The 17,183-nt window shown below is 29.7% G+C and overlaps 1 protein-coding gene across 1 annotated transcript; it reads right to left on the bottom strand.

Moving 5' to 3' along the window:
- Positions 1–620: 620 nt before the first annotated feature.
- Positions 621–15,654, bottom strand: LOC106768032 (MADS-box transcription factor 23). The gene is made up of 8 exons (XM_014652998.2): positions 15,618–15,654; positions 15,254–15,505; positions 4,434–4,512; positions 3,775–3,836; positions 1,801–1,900; positions 1,606–1,647; positions 1,433–1,513; positions 621–877 (listed from the first exon to the last, which is right to left on the bottom strand). The coding sequence occupies exons 2-8, from the start codon at positions 15,433–15,435 to the stop codon at positions 818–820; spliced, it is 606 nt and encodes a 201-aa protein (XP_014508484.1). The 5' UTR covers positions 15,436–15,505; positions 15,618–15,654; the 3' UTR covers positions 621–817.
- Between the last annotated feature and the right edge of the window lie 1,529 nt (positions 15,655–17,183).

Here is a 17,183-nt window from a genome sequence, read left to right as displayed (position 1 = left end):
TTCAAAATATATTTTTATATTCAATTTTTTTTTTAAATACGTTTCAAATTATACATTTTGGAAGTTATTTTCAAATTAAAAAATATATTTAGAATTAAGAAATCCATATAATGTATTTGAAAAATATGAAAACAGACGATTACCTTCGAAGATCACCATTTTGGATTGAAATTTGAAAACATCAATACTATTCCATTCCACCACAACTTCATTCTTGGGTTTAGTTTTTTCATAATACTTCTACAAAATTTTAATTGCATTTCAAATAATGTTTTCAAATATTTACAAATTTTGAAATATTATTTTCTTCATTTCACAACTGACTTTTGCTAGACAAAATTATTAAAGATGTACCTGAATTTAGTTTCATGATTCACGATATATAATATATAGATTTCAGAAACCATAAAAATATAGCTCACCAGGAGCAACACTGAGGATTTCCTACATATATTATACATTATAGATTTTATTGTTTGTCATTTCATGATTCATGATAGACAATTAAAATTTAGAAACAAGGATCGAAAATATTCATCTCGATATATGTCCAATCGTTATCTAACAATAACAGGGTTTTCACCTAATGCACTACACATAAAGTTAAGACTTATAAACTTACAACATGTTTAGTACAGTTTATATTCAGAGAATAATAGCTTATTTTTTTAAAATATTTCTTACATTTTTTAGGAAAAAGCAACTAATTGTTCCTCTACAATTTACTACATCAGTTTGAGGGAATACCCCATAATCATTGTTCCTCTTTTGTTGAGGCTGAAGGTGGCTTTGTTGCTAACTGATAGGTTCAAGTGTATCATATCCATTGCTGATAGCATGTTGCCTTTTCTTTTTCCATATCCCTTGCTTCAATAACCTAGATAGGATCCAACCATCACTGAAGCTTCAAAAAATTAAACCTACTGTGTGTAGATATATTTTCATTAATTTTGTTAATTTTTTTATTTTTGTATGAAAATAACATGAAAAGAAATGATAGGAAATAATATATTTGATTATAGTTTACCTTATTTAGTTTCTGCATAATTGATTCTGTCTTAAATAATTGATATATTCTTTCCTTAATCATGGTTATGTACATTTTATATATTGTACTCTGGTTACTCTTTCAAGATCAAATCCTTACAAGAAAATATGAAGCATATTCTAACTTTACATGACTTGGAGAAGAATAAATGCACCAATAAATAAATTGGTATCAGGATTTAACCTTAATCAAACCACACTTCTTCACGTTGAACCACGCATTTAGAGCGTTGGCAATTTATCAGAATCAACATCTCCATAAAAAAAAAGTTGATACTTTTAATGGAGTATATGACAGTTAAAAATTGTGAAGCACCAATCCATGGCATTGTATGACACTTTAGAGTATGAATGACAGATAGAAAATGTTTACTTGATGATTTACCTTCTGTAGTTCTGCATTATTTTCATGTAAAAGGTTTATCTTCGTACGAAGTTCTTCATTTTGTTGATGAATGAGGATTCCCTACAAATCATAATGGCGTCAATGGAGATCGGTCTGAAAATTTCAAATTTGTAGAAACACGAACTAAAATAAGAAAATTTAATGGTCGGAACCTTTTGTTGCAATACTTTGATCTCATCTTTAAGCATTTGATCCTGCAGGTGAAATAAATGATTGTGTATGAGTCATGCATGAATGACAATTGTATCATGTAACTTGGATTTTCCTTTGACAATCAAAGTGTCATGGAAAAAGAAACGTAGTTTGCTTACTAAAAGAACATATATTTGGACCTTGAACCATTATACCTTTTTTGTTTTAACATTACTCAAACCAATTTGGAGTTTATTTTCCAGATCCTTTAGCTGATTGATATTCAAATCAGAAAGTTCTTCACCCATCAGTTGGCTGCATTTATATAGAAAATGAAGTACGAATTGTTTGGCAATTCGAGAGACGAAACGTCAATATTGAGAAGTAAGTTGCAATCATTCAAAGATAGTTGTTATAGAGATTTCAGGCAAATGTTCAACTGTCACTCACTCAAAGGTTCTTCATAATACATATGTGCTCATATAGATCTCAATCCTTCTGCTTCATGAAAGCATATGTAGCCATGCACACTCATACATAATCAAAGGGATTCTATTTCACAGAACAATAAAATGGAGTTTTTTGACTAAAATATATGAACTTTCAATAATATTTGAATTATGTAGAATTAGATTGATATACAAAGGATGATCACAAAGGTAAGCTAATTAATCCATCATGAGGTTACAATCTTGGAATCCTTGCTTGTGATTTTTATGTCTGCTTGTTTTTGTGTTGCATGCGTTGAAGGGTAGAAATCCTTTAAGTTGATGATTAAGTACATTCATAAGAGATCCGTTGTTTGAAAGTTGATACTAAATAGATTTGTTTTTCTTGAAATACCTTGAAAATTACATTAAAGAACATATGAATTGATTATATTAAAGCTTCACATTTATAGAAAAGATAATATATGTGTAGATGCCTTAGCAAATGTTGGGAGTGTAAGAATAATGGTATGATGACACACTTTTACATTCATTTGACACATAGTACAAGGGTAAAATGGTCATAAAAGTGTAAACTTTTATATTTTTTCAAGAAAAAAGAGAGTAAAAAGTAAATAAAGATAGTGTCAAATGAATATAAAAGATTTAGGTGGGTGAAAGAATATTTTTTGGATTGTAAATAAATAGGATTTTACTTGATTAAATGTTTTGCCTTCTTTAATTAGTTTATATTTTTTTGAAATATATATTTTAGATTTGGTTGATTTGTTCGTCGGAAGATGGTAGTTGATTTTTGCACGGATTTGATTGGGTCCCCACATGTTTGTTTTTTTTGTTTTACTTTTATAGCATTTACATAGGTGTCTGATGATTAATAACCTTAAAGTAGTAGCTAATCTTCCACAGTAATGGCTACTATATGATTACATTAACGACATCTTTGATTATACTATATTATATTGACATAGTTACATAAATGATTTCACAGTTTAAGAACATCAAGATATACAATTAATTAATAGTTTTTAAACATTTTAGATTATATTCCTATTGGTTTTGTACCATTCTAGATCATATTAGTTTATTATCATGTTCAAATAATCAATATCTAAACTATAAATCACGGATTTTTAATGAGAATAAAATGGATCTCTCTCAGAATATTCAAGAGTTATAATACAAAAGTTAAATGTTCTTAGTTGGTTTTCATTCGTCATTTTATTGGTTTTATACTTTTTTTTTTTACTTTGCTTAAAAAAAATCATTAAATAACAATCAATTTTAGAAATGATTTAGACATTAATTTTTTGGAAACTAAATCCTTAACTATTAATTTTAGAAACCAATTTATACGCTAATTTTTTAGTAACTAATATTAAAGACTAATTTAAAGTCTAATTTATAAATCAATTTAAATTTGTATTTATAATAGGGATTATTTTAGTTTTTAATAATTTTTTTGTTTACAAATTGGTATCTAAACTAATTACTCTAATGGCTAATTATTTTTTATACTATGAAGGGGTATGTGTATTGAATAAGGGTTATAGTACTCCTTATACCTTGTCTAATATATTTTCACGTCATTGGCTTACAAAAAGAGAATACAATTTGTAAAACTTTTCAAGTTTATAATTATCTGTTATATTATTTAGTATTTAATTACACATCAAAAAGTAAGAATATTACTCTCTAGTTTCCATATTAATGACAATTATTCAATTGGTTGTAATATTTTACCTGTTGCTTTCTTGCAAACGTTCTAGTTGTTGCCTTAAGCATGCTGCTTCTCTCTGCCAAAACTAGCAAAGCAGAAATACATATATTAGAAGTTTATAACACCATTTTGTAAGAAAATAAACAATAATACATATTACAAAGGCGAGGTGAGTGAGTTTAATGGAACGATCTAGAGAATGTTGGCAATAGAGTTTGGAAAGAAGGGTAAAATGGTTTTGAATTTTGCAGGAAGACTAAGAACAGAAAGACAAAAGGGGAGACCAACAGGCAAAATTAAAATACTAACATTGATCAAGCTATGTAACCAACTCAACACTAACAGTTAACTGGAGTAAGCCTAGTAGGTTTATTCAAGATCAGGCGCCTCAAAGACAGTTCAAGAAGGTAAGACAAAGGATTCTTCCCTGAGTGAATTACTAGAACAATCAACAATTTGAATGAGTGTAAAGAATACTCATGGTGTGCTGATAACATGTAGGATTCCGTGCTTGCAGTTTTTAAGGATGTTACGTTAAAAAGCCATGTAAAGACAATGGTGGAGCTGTTCAGGTTAAGATGCTTTGATGGAGTTTTATGATCGGTGTTAGATTTGTGTCCATTTGCAGAAAATTAACTTACTTTATGAGCTCGGAGATATATAACAATGCAGGATGTGTTACCTTGACAGATGAAGCAGGATCCATTAGCCAACCATGGTCCTCGTTGAGCTTGTTAAAGCGATCAATGATTGATTTCATGCTGTCATAAATGTACAAACCTATATTAATGATATGGGAAGTTATCCTTAAATCCTATGTCATGCAATGAGGTTTCTGCTAACGAAACATGGAAGGACTGCATATATTATTTTACACAAAGAAAGAAGAAGGAATAGTTGTTAAAAAAATGTACTTTAAACTGACAATGAAAATCTCCAAATAGAAAAATCCCAATAGAAAAATCCCAAAATCTCTAAATCCTATGTTCCTAACCATATATATGGTTAATTCGAAAATGGCCACACTGAGAAGCCTTATATCGAGGGCATGACTCTTCAAAACTACAATTTCAGAGTTGATATACCCTCAAATGCACCCATTACTTTCCATGTGTCCCTCACAAAATCTAAGAGCAGGATCAACCTAACTATTGATTTTGGGTAGGCTTGCAGGCATTCTACCTTTCACTCTGAGAGGAGATGCTAAATTAGAGTATCTAGAGATCGTTTGTTCGTTTATTCTACTGGTACGTGTTTTTGTTTTATTTCTTTAATATGGTATTAAGTGTTTTATTAACTTTTAAGGATGCATGAGAGAGGGAAAAAATAGGCATTTTAAAGGGGGAGAAAACACAAAATAGTGACAGAAAACCAGTAAGAAAGCACATATGAAAACCGAAGTCATTCAGATACTGAAAATTGGATTTTCGAATAGTAGTTCTATACCTGAGTATCTTATATTTGCAAAGTAGTTCTATACCTCCATATACTATATTTGCAAGTGAAAACTATTATTTGTCTTACTTTTGCAAATATAGTATATGGGTTCCTTTTGTAACACAAAATCCATTACACTCAAAACATTGATATAGATTATTTGTCTCCCTTTTATCATCATGTAATTTCACAACAAAATCTCTCTTTTCTGTTTTTTCTCTAGTTTTACAACTTTTAGAGCTTTTGCTGATTTCTTAACATAATATTAAGAGCTCCTTGATTTTTAAGGATATATGAGGGAGTGAAAATCAGTTTGAAAGTCATATACAAACTAGAAAATAATAATGAAAAGAAAGGATGACATCAAGAATCAGTTCTTTACTCAACCTCCAATTTTTGTAGGAGAAAATTATGATTTGAGGGTTGTAAAAATGAGAACTTATTTGGAAGATCAAACTCTGGGAAATGGTGCAAATAAATGGAAATAATATGACGCATTTACTAGACAATCCTGAATGGTAGAGAAAGAGGGTTTAAACCTAGTACACCAAACGGTCTGAGAACGTTTGCATTGGACACTTGAGAACGAACCAACAAAGTACTATTGTACCGAACGACAAAGTATTGAGGCACTGAACGGTTAGATGAAGTGATCAGAGAAAAGGAAAAACAAAAGTAATATGGTTTTGCTTTTGACACCACTCCAAAAGACCTCTCACCATTGGAGGTATCTATGTGTATATAAACCCTTGATCGATCCTTATTTTATAGAATGTGCGACTTTGTTTATACTACAACAAAATAGGTATTGGTGTTGAGTTTTTATAATAAAAAAGTATAACTGTCAAAGATGGTTAAACTACTGCTATCTTGACTTACAAACTAACAGACTTGACATACACGCTAACAAACCCAACAAAGGCTCGGATAAAATTCTATGGTGAAGAGGTGGCAAAGGAAGGCAAATCAATTCCGATTATACTTGTAGTCATACACGATTTTTTTATTAAGATATTGTATCTTGAGACAATAAAAGAGGCTTGGGCAAACTCAAGGAAGAGTTCCAAGGCAGTAAAACAAGGAGGATGAAGGTGTTAAATATGAAAAGAGAATGTAAAGCAATTAAAATTTTTACATATGTAGATGGATCAAATGCAAATGAAACTTCTAATCATTTGCAAAATTAATAGATGATTTGATTATTACGAAATTTTAGTTATTTGTAATTGTTTAGTATTTATATAGTTTTTTTTTTTTTTTTAATTTTCTCTTGTTATTTGATACTCTAATTTGATATTTTTAAAACCATAATATTGTATTTAATATTTGACATCATGAATCAAAGAGAATATGTCTTTTTAATATTGAATATTTTGATAATATAATGATTTTTATGTGATTTTTAATTTTTTATAAAAATGGTATCAGTGATATTTGAAATAATAAGCAAATTCTATAGGTATGGGTATACGGGTATACTTGTTGCCGATAAGTATGAGGGTGAGATACAAATTATATATTTGCTGGGTTTGAGGATGATGATTGAATATTAAAACTCGTACCTGTCTCGCCCCAATGCTAATGAGAGTAATTTAAAAAAAAAAATTGCAAAACATTATCATTTTAAACAAAATAAAATACAAATGAAAAAGAATAGAAAAAAAATTGCAATGGATCAAACGGATTAGTGTAAATAAAGAAAACGAGTGTGAATGGGAAAATGAATGTGAACGAAAGAGAAGGATGTTGATTAAGAATATGTATATGGATGAAGGATGTAAAGATCTAGAAAATGGTATTTTAGAAGTGGTAGTGAATTAAAAATAAGGTTAAAACCATTTAGGCGTCTCTATTTTCGTAAGGTATTCCCAATTTGGTCCCCTTCTTTTAAACCTTCCCAATTGAGTCCTTATAAGTGCTAATTTCAAACAAATTAGCCCCTGCCGTTAAAAATCGTTAACGGTGTTAAAATTGTGCAGAGGTGGGTAGATGACGTGGTTAAAATTCTCCTTTTGAGGTGTTAAAATTGTGCAATTTGAACACCTTTGCACAATTTTAACACCTCAAAAGGAGAATTTTAACCACGTCATCTACTCACCTCTGCACAATTTTAACACAGTTAACGATTTCTAACGGCAGGGGTTAATTTGTTTCAAATTAACACTTATAAGGACTCAATTGGGAAGGTTTAAAAGAAGGGGACCAAATTGGGAATACCTTACGAAAATAAGGACGCCTAAATGGTTTTAACCTTAAAAATAGTGAGACTCTATTATTTTAATATTAGAAAGTTTTAATATAAAAGGAATTGTTATAAACAAGTTTTATTATTTTATAACACACAATCTCTCTAGAAACCACTTTTCTAGAGTTCTTTACCTTCTCTTTAAAGGTTCTTGCATCCTGTTCATCTGTTTGAAGATCTGCATGTGTGCTCCTTGTGCTGAGATCTTCAAGTCTACCTGATCAGTTTCTCAAATAGAGTAAGTTAGTTTTTTGTTCTTTTTATCTGGTTTCATGTTTTCTAATGCATGTGGGGTTTCACTCTATCTCATGTATGGTCTGAGTCTTCTTCTTTTGGGTTCTTTGTTGATCAGTGGTTCTAATAGAGTACCCTGATCATGATTTTGTGGTTTATAGATGCAGATAGAGCTCGTTGAGCTGTGAAAGCGATATAAGGAATCCTAGAACAGTTTGGACTTCTAAAAAGGTAAGGGAAGCTAGATTTATTTTATTTGTTTTCTAATTAATGTTTGTATGGTGAATTATTGATTTCATTGTGAAATTGTATTGGAATGAGAAATATAGTATGTTGAGTTGTTTGTATATGTTGTGTATTGATGTGAAAACTGATGAATGTTGAGGTGAAATGTGATTTTTGATAAAAATAGTATTTATGTGTGATTGATGATGTGCCTTGAGATTGTACGAATATATGAATGTTATGTAAGTGTATGTATGTTGAAATAAAAATGGTTGGATTGTAAAACTGTGTTGATGGTGTTATTGGTAAAAAAGAGAGGTTAATATATCACATGGTGGTCTGAATTGAGGGGTGTTGGTATACAATTTCTTGGAGTACTGATTTTAAAGTGGAACCTACAATTTGGTAAGTGTTAGGGGATGTTTTATGACTGGTTTACATTTTTAGATGGTTAAGTTATGGATTTGAGTTGAGAGAAAGAATCTGAGTTTAATCACTACTTGTCTTGGAGTGAAATTGAGGGTTTTATAGGTGAGTTTTTGAGTAAAAGGTTGGTTGGGTAAAACAAAAGTTTGGGGACTGTTTTGAAGTCATTTAGGACTTGTGAGAGTTGTCAAACCAGTAAAATTTGGTGTGTAATGCAGTAGAGAGTTGGTAAGGTTGTGTTACATGAATTTGGGTACAATTAAGAAAGTTTCAGTTGTGAATCTCCAAAGGAGTAGGTATGTGTTGAATTGAATAGTGTAGGGTTTGTTGTTGAGTCATTTGAGACTTGGTTATGCAGTTTGGGGACTGATATGAGAGGTTAGTATCTATTTTGCATAATTCCACTGTTCATGGAAAAATTCACAATCTATTTGTGCACTTCTTTGTTTTCAACTTTGCACTTCTTTGTCTTCTTTGTTATTTTTTGTTTAATTATTTTAACCTAACTTAGAGGCATATGATTTAGTTTCTGGAGAACCGAAGCCATACAACTTATATGCTTTAGTTAGTATAGAATTGAAACCTAAATGTTGAAGAAAAATTATAAAATTATCAGTGAGCGCTGAGGTTTAGTCTTCAGGTTATAATAAAATTGAAGCCTATTAAGTGTTATATACTTCGATTTTACTAATAACTAAAGCTTAAAACCCTACCTAGGGCTAATTTTTTAAACTTTCTCCTTGGCCAATTTCATTTTTGCAACATGAAAGCCACTACACTTTCGCGAACGCCATAGCCTCCGCCTCCACTGCAACAAGTTTGTCCTCTTTCATGCCTTCTCCGTTGTGATGCCACTTAAGCTCATTCCATTTCTGCCATTTAAGCACCTCAATTCTTGGCACCATTGCGTCAAATTGGTGAGTCATTTTTTGTGTTTTTTTTTTCTTTTGCATTTTTGCGTCAAATTGGTGAATGTATGCAGTTAAAGTCAACCCTGATGGTAAAATTGATCGGCTAAAATCCTGAATTGTTGGAAAAGGTTACACTCATGTTTATGGTCTTGATTATTGTGACACTTTCTCTCCTGTAGCCAAGATATTCGCCTCTTCTTTGCCATGGCAGCCATTCGTCACCGGCCACTTCATCAATTAGATTTCAAGAATGCCTTCCTACATGGTGATCTTGAGGAAGAAGTTTATATGGAGCAACCTCCTGGATTTGTTGCTCATGGGGTGTCTGGTATGGTATGCAAATTGCATCGATCTCTATATGGCCTCAAGCAATCACCACGTGCTTAGTTTGAAAACTTTAGCTCCATTATTTAAAAATTTGGGCTAAAACGTAGTGAAGCAGACCATACAATTTTTTACTGTCATTCCTCTCTTAGGAAATGTGTTTACTTAATAGTATATGTTGATGATATTGTCATTACAGAAAATGATGTTGTTGGAATATCTCAAGTGAAGAAGTACTTATGTAGACATTTTAAAACCAAGGATCTTGGAAGTCTCAAATACTTCTTAGGCATTGAAGTAGCACAATCAATAGATGGAATTATAATTTTTCAAAGGAAGTATGCTCTTGATATATTACAAGAAACATGCATGATTGATTGCAGACCAGTAGACAACCACATGGACCCAAACCAGAAATTAAGGACAGAAGAAGGTGAATTATTCTCCGATCCAGAGAGGTATAAGAGGCTGGTTTGATATTGTGATGCAGTTTTGGGCAGGTTCGCCTATTGATAAACGATCTACTGTAGGATATTGTATTTTTCTGGGAGGAAACATTATTTCATGAAAAAGTAAGAAACAGAATGTAGTAGCCCGATCAACAGTTGAAGTCGAGTATAGGGCGATTGCGTCACTCACATGTGAACTTATATGGGTGAAACAATTCCTTCAAGAGCTTAACTTCTGTGTCATCCATACTATGAAGATGTATTGCGATAATCAAGTTGCTCTCCAAATTGCATCAAATCCAGTGTTTCACGAGAGGACTAAAAATATAGAAATTGATTGTCATTTTGTTCGTGAAATGTTGTTGACTAAAGAAATATGTACTGAGTTTGTTGGGTCAAACGATCAACTCGCAGATGTGTTGACCAAGTCATTAAGGGGGTTCTCGGATTGAGTTTATTTGTTCCAAGCTTGGTACGTACAATTTGTATGCTCCAGCTTGAGGAGGAGTGCTAGATATATTATCTTTATCTTTTATCTTTATTAGTTAGTTTGTTATTATTTCTTATTTGTATTTTAGGCTTAACCCATATTTGTTCTATTATAAATAGATGACCCTATGTGTATATTGAACACAAGGAAGTTTTCACTATATCCAACTATACTTAAATTATTTTCCATGTAACAGTAGTTGCATCTAGAGGAAAGACCTAAACCCAAGAAGATTCCTCTATCTGTGGATGATCACCTTAGTGCACTACACTGACTTGTTGATATCATAAGCCGATTCCATGGGATTCTGGTGTATTTAGGAGAGACATTAAAATCCCACTGTACCTATATATGCAAGATGTCTTAGAGATTACACTGAGGAAATAAGAACTGAATATTTCTCTTATTCAGTTATGGATGTTGCAAGTCTCTAAACCATTCTTTATATTCAATTGACTTATCTAGTTACTGATATAAAAAATGTTTTGTGTTCAAGTATATGTTTAGTATTAATACAATACAGGGTTGAATGATGTAGATGGCTTCATAGACCCTTAACTCACTCACGAAAGCAATAAGTTTGATGACATTCAAGCATACATCACAAAATGCTTTGAATGGGAGAAGCAAATATATTTTGTCCCTTATATTGTTGCATAAGTGTAGTATGTTGACTTGTAATTGTAACCCATCATTTTAAAGAATAACAATGAGGTTATTTTCAATCCAAGCGTCATTGACAGTTACTTGTGGTTTTCCTGAAGGACAACATTGTCATGTGATTTTGCTCCTTGCACAAGTCTCCCCCTAACCATCTCAAACAAGTAATAGATTGGTAAGAGCCTCAATTTTATGAACTTTCTTTGTTATATAAGTGATCCTAAAACATTCCTTTTCTCATAGTTCAATTGTTGGACATAGCATGTTGTTAGGGAAATCAACTGTTAAGACAAAAAAGCTTGCATGGTTGTCCTTCCAAGTTCGGTACTTTGGTCCCTATATTTAAAATTTTTTTATTCTTTTTCTTCCTCAATTATTTATGATTGTGCTGATGTATTATAGTGTAATAAACAAACTGACTTATGAGTGCGATTACTATATAATGTAATGGATGCAACTGTTATCTATGCTCATATTACAACTAGTTGAGAAACGATAATAATTGCATTTAATAAAATACTTTACAAATTTGTCTTTTTATATACTAATTGAAATTATTGTCTTTTGTGCAAAAATTCAAGAGTTCTGCACCAATTCCTTAGGAGTTCATAAACTATAATAGGATAACTTGTGCAAAATATATAATACAAATATATAGTATTTAGCACATTTACTTGTTGTAAGGTTTTCATATTGTTGTACAATAATATTTTGGTTGATGTGTGATAAATATAATGTATTATTTTTGTGTTGGTTCTATGGTATTTTGTGCATGTTTAATGTGAGAAGAAACAAAAACAAAAAATTTATTTAAAAAAACACATATGTTAGGCTTCGGTCATAACTAGAACCGAAAAATAAAAAGTGTATTAGATTTCTAGTTATAGCCAAAGTCAAATATTCTTTCTGATTTAAAATATTATTTAATTTTAGAGATATTAAGTTTTAATTATAGAAATAACTAAAACTTAATACTCTTAAAATTAAACAATTTTTTTTTAAATCAAAAAGAGTTCAAGCATAAGTTATTATGAGAATTTTGAAGCCAAATTCACATAATATTTTTAGTTTTTACTATTTATTTATGGTTTAGTGTTTCACTTATGAAGAAACCAAAACATAATAAAAATCTTTATGCCTCGATTTATAACCGAAACCAAAAAGTTACTATATTTTAGTTTATCCAAATATAATTTGGTTCTTTAACCAAAATACAATGTATAAAATAATTGATGTCAAAATCATTTTCTACATTAATACAACCCACACTAACTTATATATTTTTATTTATTAAAAAAAAAAGTTAAAATAGGTAACGCTTTCTTAGAGTTGGCTAAACCAACTCTATCAACAACTTATTCAAAATTAATTTTACTCTTTTAACTTTTCTTAAAAAAAATAATTAATCTTTTATATTTTTGGTTTAATGGACTCACAGTTTAACTATAGTTAATATTGGAAAGATAAATTATTATTTTCTTATAGTGAATACGATGTTGTTAATGTTTATATCTATTATGGCTTATGAAACACCAAAAGCTAAGGTCCTTCTAGATGAAAAATGAACAAGTTTATTGCATGCATTCTTAGTTTAGGTGATATAAATTTTGTTTAGAAAAAGAAGTTAATGTTTATAATCTTTAATGTGAACCACCAAAGGTGTAATAAGTTTTAGTGAAAGTTTATTTAAACAAGTTAAAAACAATTTATGAACAAGATGTTTTACTAAACTCTCTAATAAGTACTTATTTAATAGGATAATGATAAATTGTGCACAAGTTGTCTAGCTCTAGACAAGGTCTAATTTTTCTTATTGGTGCCAATCCAATGAATTTGAAGCATGGATCCTCTGGTTAAAAGCAAGGTTTGATGTTTTGGTGGAAAGCTTCACTCGGGTGAAATTTGTGTTTATCAAATGTTTACTTAAATATTAATTTCATCTATTTTGGTCAAAGAAAAATACAACTTGAAGATCTATTATATACATAAAAACTAAGGATATCCCAACCCTGAGGGATATAACTTGAAGATCTATTATATACATAAAAACTACATAATATTTATTTTTCTTAAATTTGATGGAAGAAAAGTTTATCCTAAATATATCTACCACTCATAAGTTATAAAAACATGTTCTATAAATTTAATTTGTCTAATACATCTAAAGATCTAAAATATATGAATTTAGTATGATAATTATACTCCTTTTATAATATATGAATTTGTATAATACATATAATTTTCCAAACCATATCTTGAAAATCCTCATTCAAACTACAAGAGGATTATGGAGAGAAGATATGTAGAAGAGAATAAAAACAATCTTCAAGTTAATTTAGGGAGTTATTCAATTTCAACATATAGGAAGAATAGACATGAAAAATACTTATGGGAATGCGGTTCTATGGTTTTGAGTATACTACAAGAAATGTAATCACTAACTGTCTAAGAAAGATTATAAATTTTAGAGATTATAATATGGATATTAAAATTTAACAAAAAGTTTAATTGACCAAAAAGAAGGAAAATAACGAAAATATACACTTTTTTTTTTGTTTCAAAGTATTAAGATAATTCATTTATTAATATTATTGATGATATAAGCTACCTAGATAAAATCTCTAAAAAAAGTCAACCATATGCAATTGACTTGAATTGTGATTTTATGGAAGATGTAACCGACTAACACTTTGGTTATTGGGTGAGAGATTCACATGCTTTAAAAATGGATGCCATTTAGCTTGAATTTATCTATTTTCTAAGATTTGAAAAGACTAATAACTCATGGGAAAGACCATCATACATTAAATACCATAATACTAAACTTCACATTCAATTAAATATGTTGGACTCATAAATGCACTTCATTATAAAACTAAAGTGAAACGAAATGATATTAAGCTCAACAGGAGTTATAGGGAATGCCATTTAGCTATTTTCTAAAGTTTATTTTCAAGGGACTGACACTAACAATTGCCATCAACTAAACCATACAAGTTTCCAGTCACATTTGAATTAATTTCCTAAATAAACTCATGAACCTTATTACCATTGTAGGATCATCAATCTGTAACATTATTTATTTTCTAAAGGAATTAAGTTTTTTAATAAGACTGGTACATTATGCAACTTGAAGAGAACCAAAACCAAGATAGGGCTGACCAAGATACAGAAAATGAAGGTTAAGTAATGATTGAGACAATCAACAATTATACTGTGGACTGTTTAAGAGACCTGACAAAAGTACAGGTTTCAATATTTCTCAGGATGCATTTTCAACCATGATCACTAACTGCATATATAAAATCTAGTTTCCAGTAATTGGTTTTCCCCACTGCTTCACATAGCTCTGATGTTCAGATCAGGAGTGTCAAAGACAGGTAGAACTAGTTACCCAACTTTGTCTCATGTTAGAAACAAGATAACTTAAAAAATATCATTTCCTATTATGTAAATGATGAAGATCAATTTCATTTGACTAAACTGTCAAAATTGAGTTCCATATTTACTTTAGATCCCACTGTTTTTAGTATTTCTTGATATACGTTACATTAAAAATATATTTGTAAGTGTATTTATAAGCTTCCCAATCATTTAACTATCTGAGAAATATAATTTGTTTTAGTATGAAGAGAAAACACTAGGTTTTACACAAGAGTTCATAGAAGGATGAAGATCGTAGGAAACCTGCTGGTTTCAAATGCAGATGCATGAACTGCAGCACAAAGTAGCTCATTTATCAAGAAGAACATGTTTCTTTCTTGAAGATTTCACGGTTAAAAATATGACTAGAACTCACTATACGCACTGCTTGAAGCATACTATGATCAAAGAAAAAAGGTTTTCTTTTCTGCAAACCCGTGTTCAAGTTCCGATAACAGATTCCCAGATATCATATTATCAGATTTCATTCGTTTCAGATACATCAGTATCAGAAGAATGAAATTGAAACCACACCAACCAATTCAACTGAACATGTTGAACAAGTTCTTCCCTTCCCCCTCTTCCCCAACAGAAAAAAAGTAAAAAAAATATAAAGCATTGAATCAGAAACATAGATGTTAAAGAAAGCGAAAGAGAAAAGAATTTGGGTATAATTACCTGGTGTTTGAATACTCATAAAGTTTGCCCGTGGAGGAAAACACAATGACTCCAACTTCAGCATCACAGAGAATAGATAGTTCTCTAGTTTTCTTCATCAATCCATTTCTTCTCTTACAGAACGTTACTTGCCGGTTCGTCGAATTTTCGATTCTTTGAATGGGAATCTTTCCTCTCCCCATCTACTAGGGTTCTTAGCTCCACCAAATTTTCTTATCTGCAACTTGACGATTCTTTGAAAGTCGTCTTTCACTGAAACAAATTTCAGTAAAACTAATCAAGACAGATAAGGAAAACTTGCATAAATATATAAACGGCAATGATAAATATAGCAAGCTCAGAAATAACAAAAGTAGAAACTTACTAGGAAACTATGCTTGTGAAAATAACGGTTAAGGAAGGGTTGAAGAAGAAGATGAAGATGAATAAAAAGAAAAATAATATATATTAAAAGTGATTGATCTATATTTTTTTTTTCTTTTTTAAGAAAAGACTGTGTTTTACTGCAAGCAGTCCTGTCAACTCTAGGATTTACCCTATTAGATGCTGAATTTTGCGTTTAATTTTGAAAGAGTAATATAAAAAATAAAATATTATATATATAACATGGTAAATGATTATTATTACACTGTTAGCTAATTAAAAATTACTATCACTCCTCAATGTTAAACTTTAAAATGATAAATAGGTGCATAAGCATAGAGATTATTAAAAGTGCTTATTTAACTGTTAATAAAAGATAATATAAAACTATTAATCATTACTTTTTTAAGTTACGTCAAATACTTAAAGAAATTAATGTATTAAGTATTCTTACAGTGTATTTTTGTATTTTGAAACAAAAAAAATTATGTTTCTGTTAACAAAAAGGAAAGGTTTTATGTTTCTGGTGTCAGGACGAAAAAAAGAGAGTATCCTAGTTAATTTTGATAAAAATTTCAAATAAAAGAGATTTTTAAAAATATTTTAATTTATTGTTGTAATTTAACCATTTTTATAATTTTTCAAATTTAGTTAGACAATCTACTTGGAAATTTTATCAAAGTAATTATTACCTCATTTAGATATATATTAAAAAAATACTATCTTCAATTTTTGTTTTATTTGATAAATTTCTTTTGGAAATTATACAAAAATATTATTTAACTTATTTACTATAAACTAAATTATGAATATTTTCCATCACGTATACATACTAACATACAAAGTATTATTTAAAATAACTATTTTAAAAATTTAATTTGATATGATTTGTGATTGACTTATGATCTAAACATATTTATATTACAAAAAAATTGAACTCTAAATAATTATCTAATTTAATTATATATATATATATATATAATACAGTAAATTTTACCATTTTAAAACTAAGTTTATATTCTTCCTAAATGCATTTTAAATTATTTTTATATTTCATCAATTTCTCTGCGTTGTTCACCGACCAAAACATCATAAAAATATTTTATTAAAAGAAACCAAGTGAAGAATACAAGCTGATAAATAATATAATGAACCAATTTCAGAATAAATTCTGCTCTAAAATATCTTAAATAGAAAATATCAAATTATTTTTGTTTATTAAAGTTTATTTTCATTTACCAAACCAAATAAGAAGTAAATTATTTTTACTCTTTTTAATTGTTAAATAATTCAATAATTAGTAATAAAACTAAGAGTAATATTCGTACGCACATTAAATATATGTATGTATGTATGCAGTCATTTATGTCGTGAATATGCTACATCGGAATCCGTACGGATGATATGAATGTACGATGGTGGATAGTCCCAAACCGTGGGCGGTTACTTTTGGTTATTCTGGTTTTCGGTTTTTGGTTTTGGCGTGGGAGGGAATTGGGAATGCTGTTCCTATTAATTTTTGGGTATACCAAAAAATGCTACAATTGTTTTTCATAATTCCGCGTTT

Source organism: Vigna radiata, chromosome 7, assembly GCF_000741045.1.
Source record: "Vigna radiata var. radiata cultivar VC1973A chromosome 7, Vradiata_ver6, whole genome shotgun sequence".
NCBI classification, from domain to species: domain Eukaryota; kingdom Viridiplantae; phylum Streptophyta; class Magnoliopsida; order Fabales; family Fabaceae; genus Vigna; species Vigna radiata.
The sequence above is the reverse complement of the archived record's forward strand: the minus strand, read 5'-3'. Positions and strand labels throughout refer to the sequence as shown.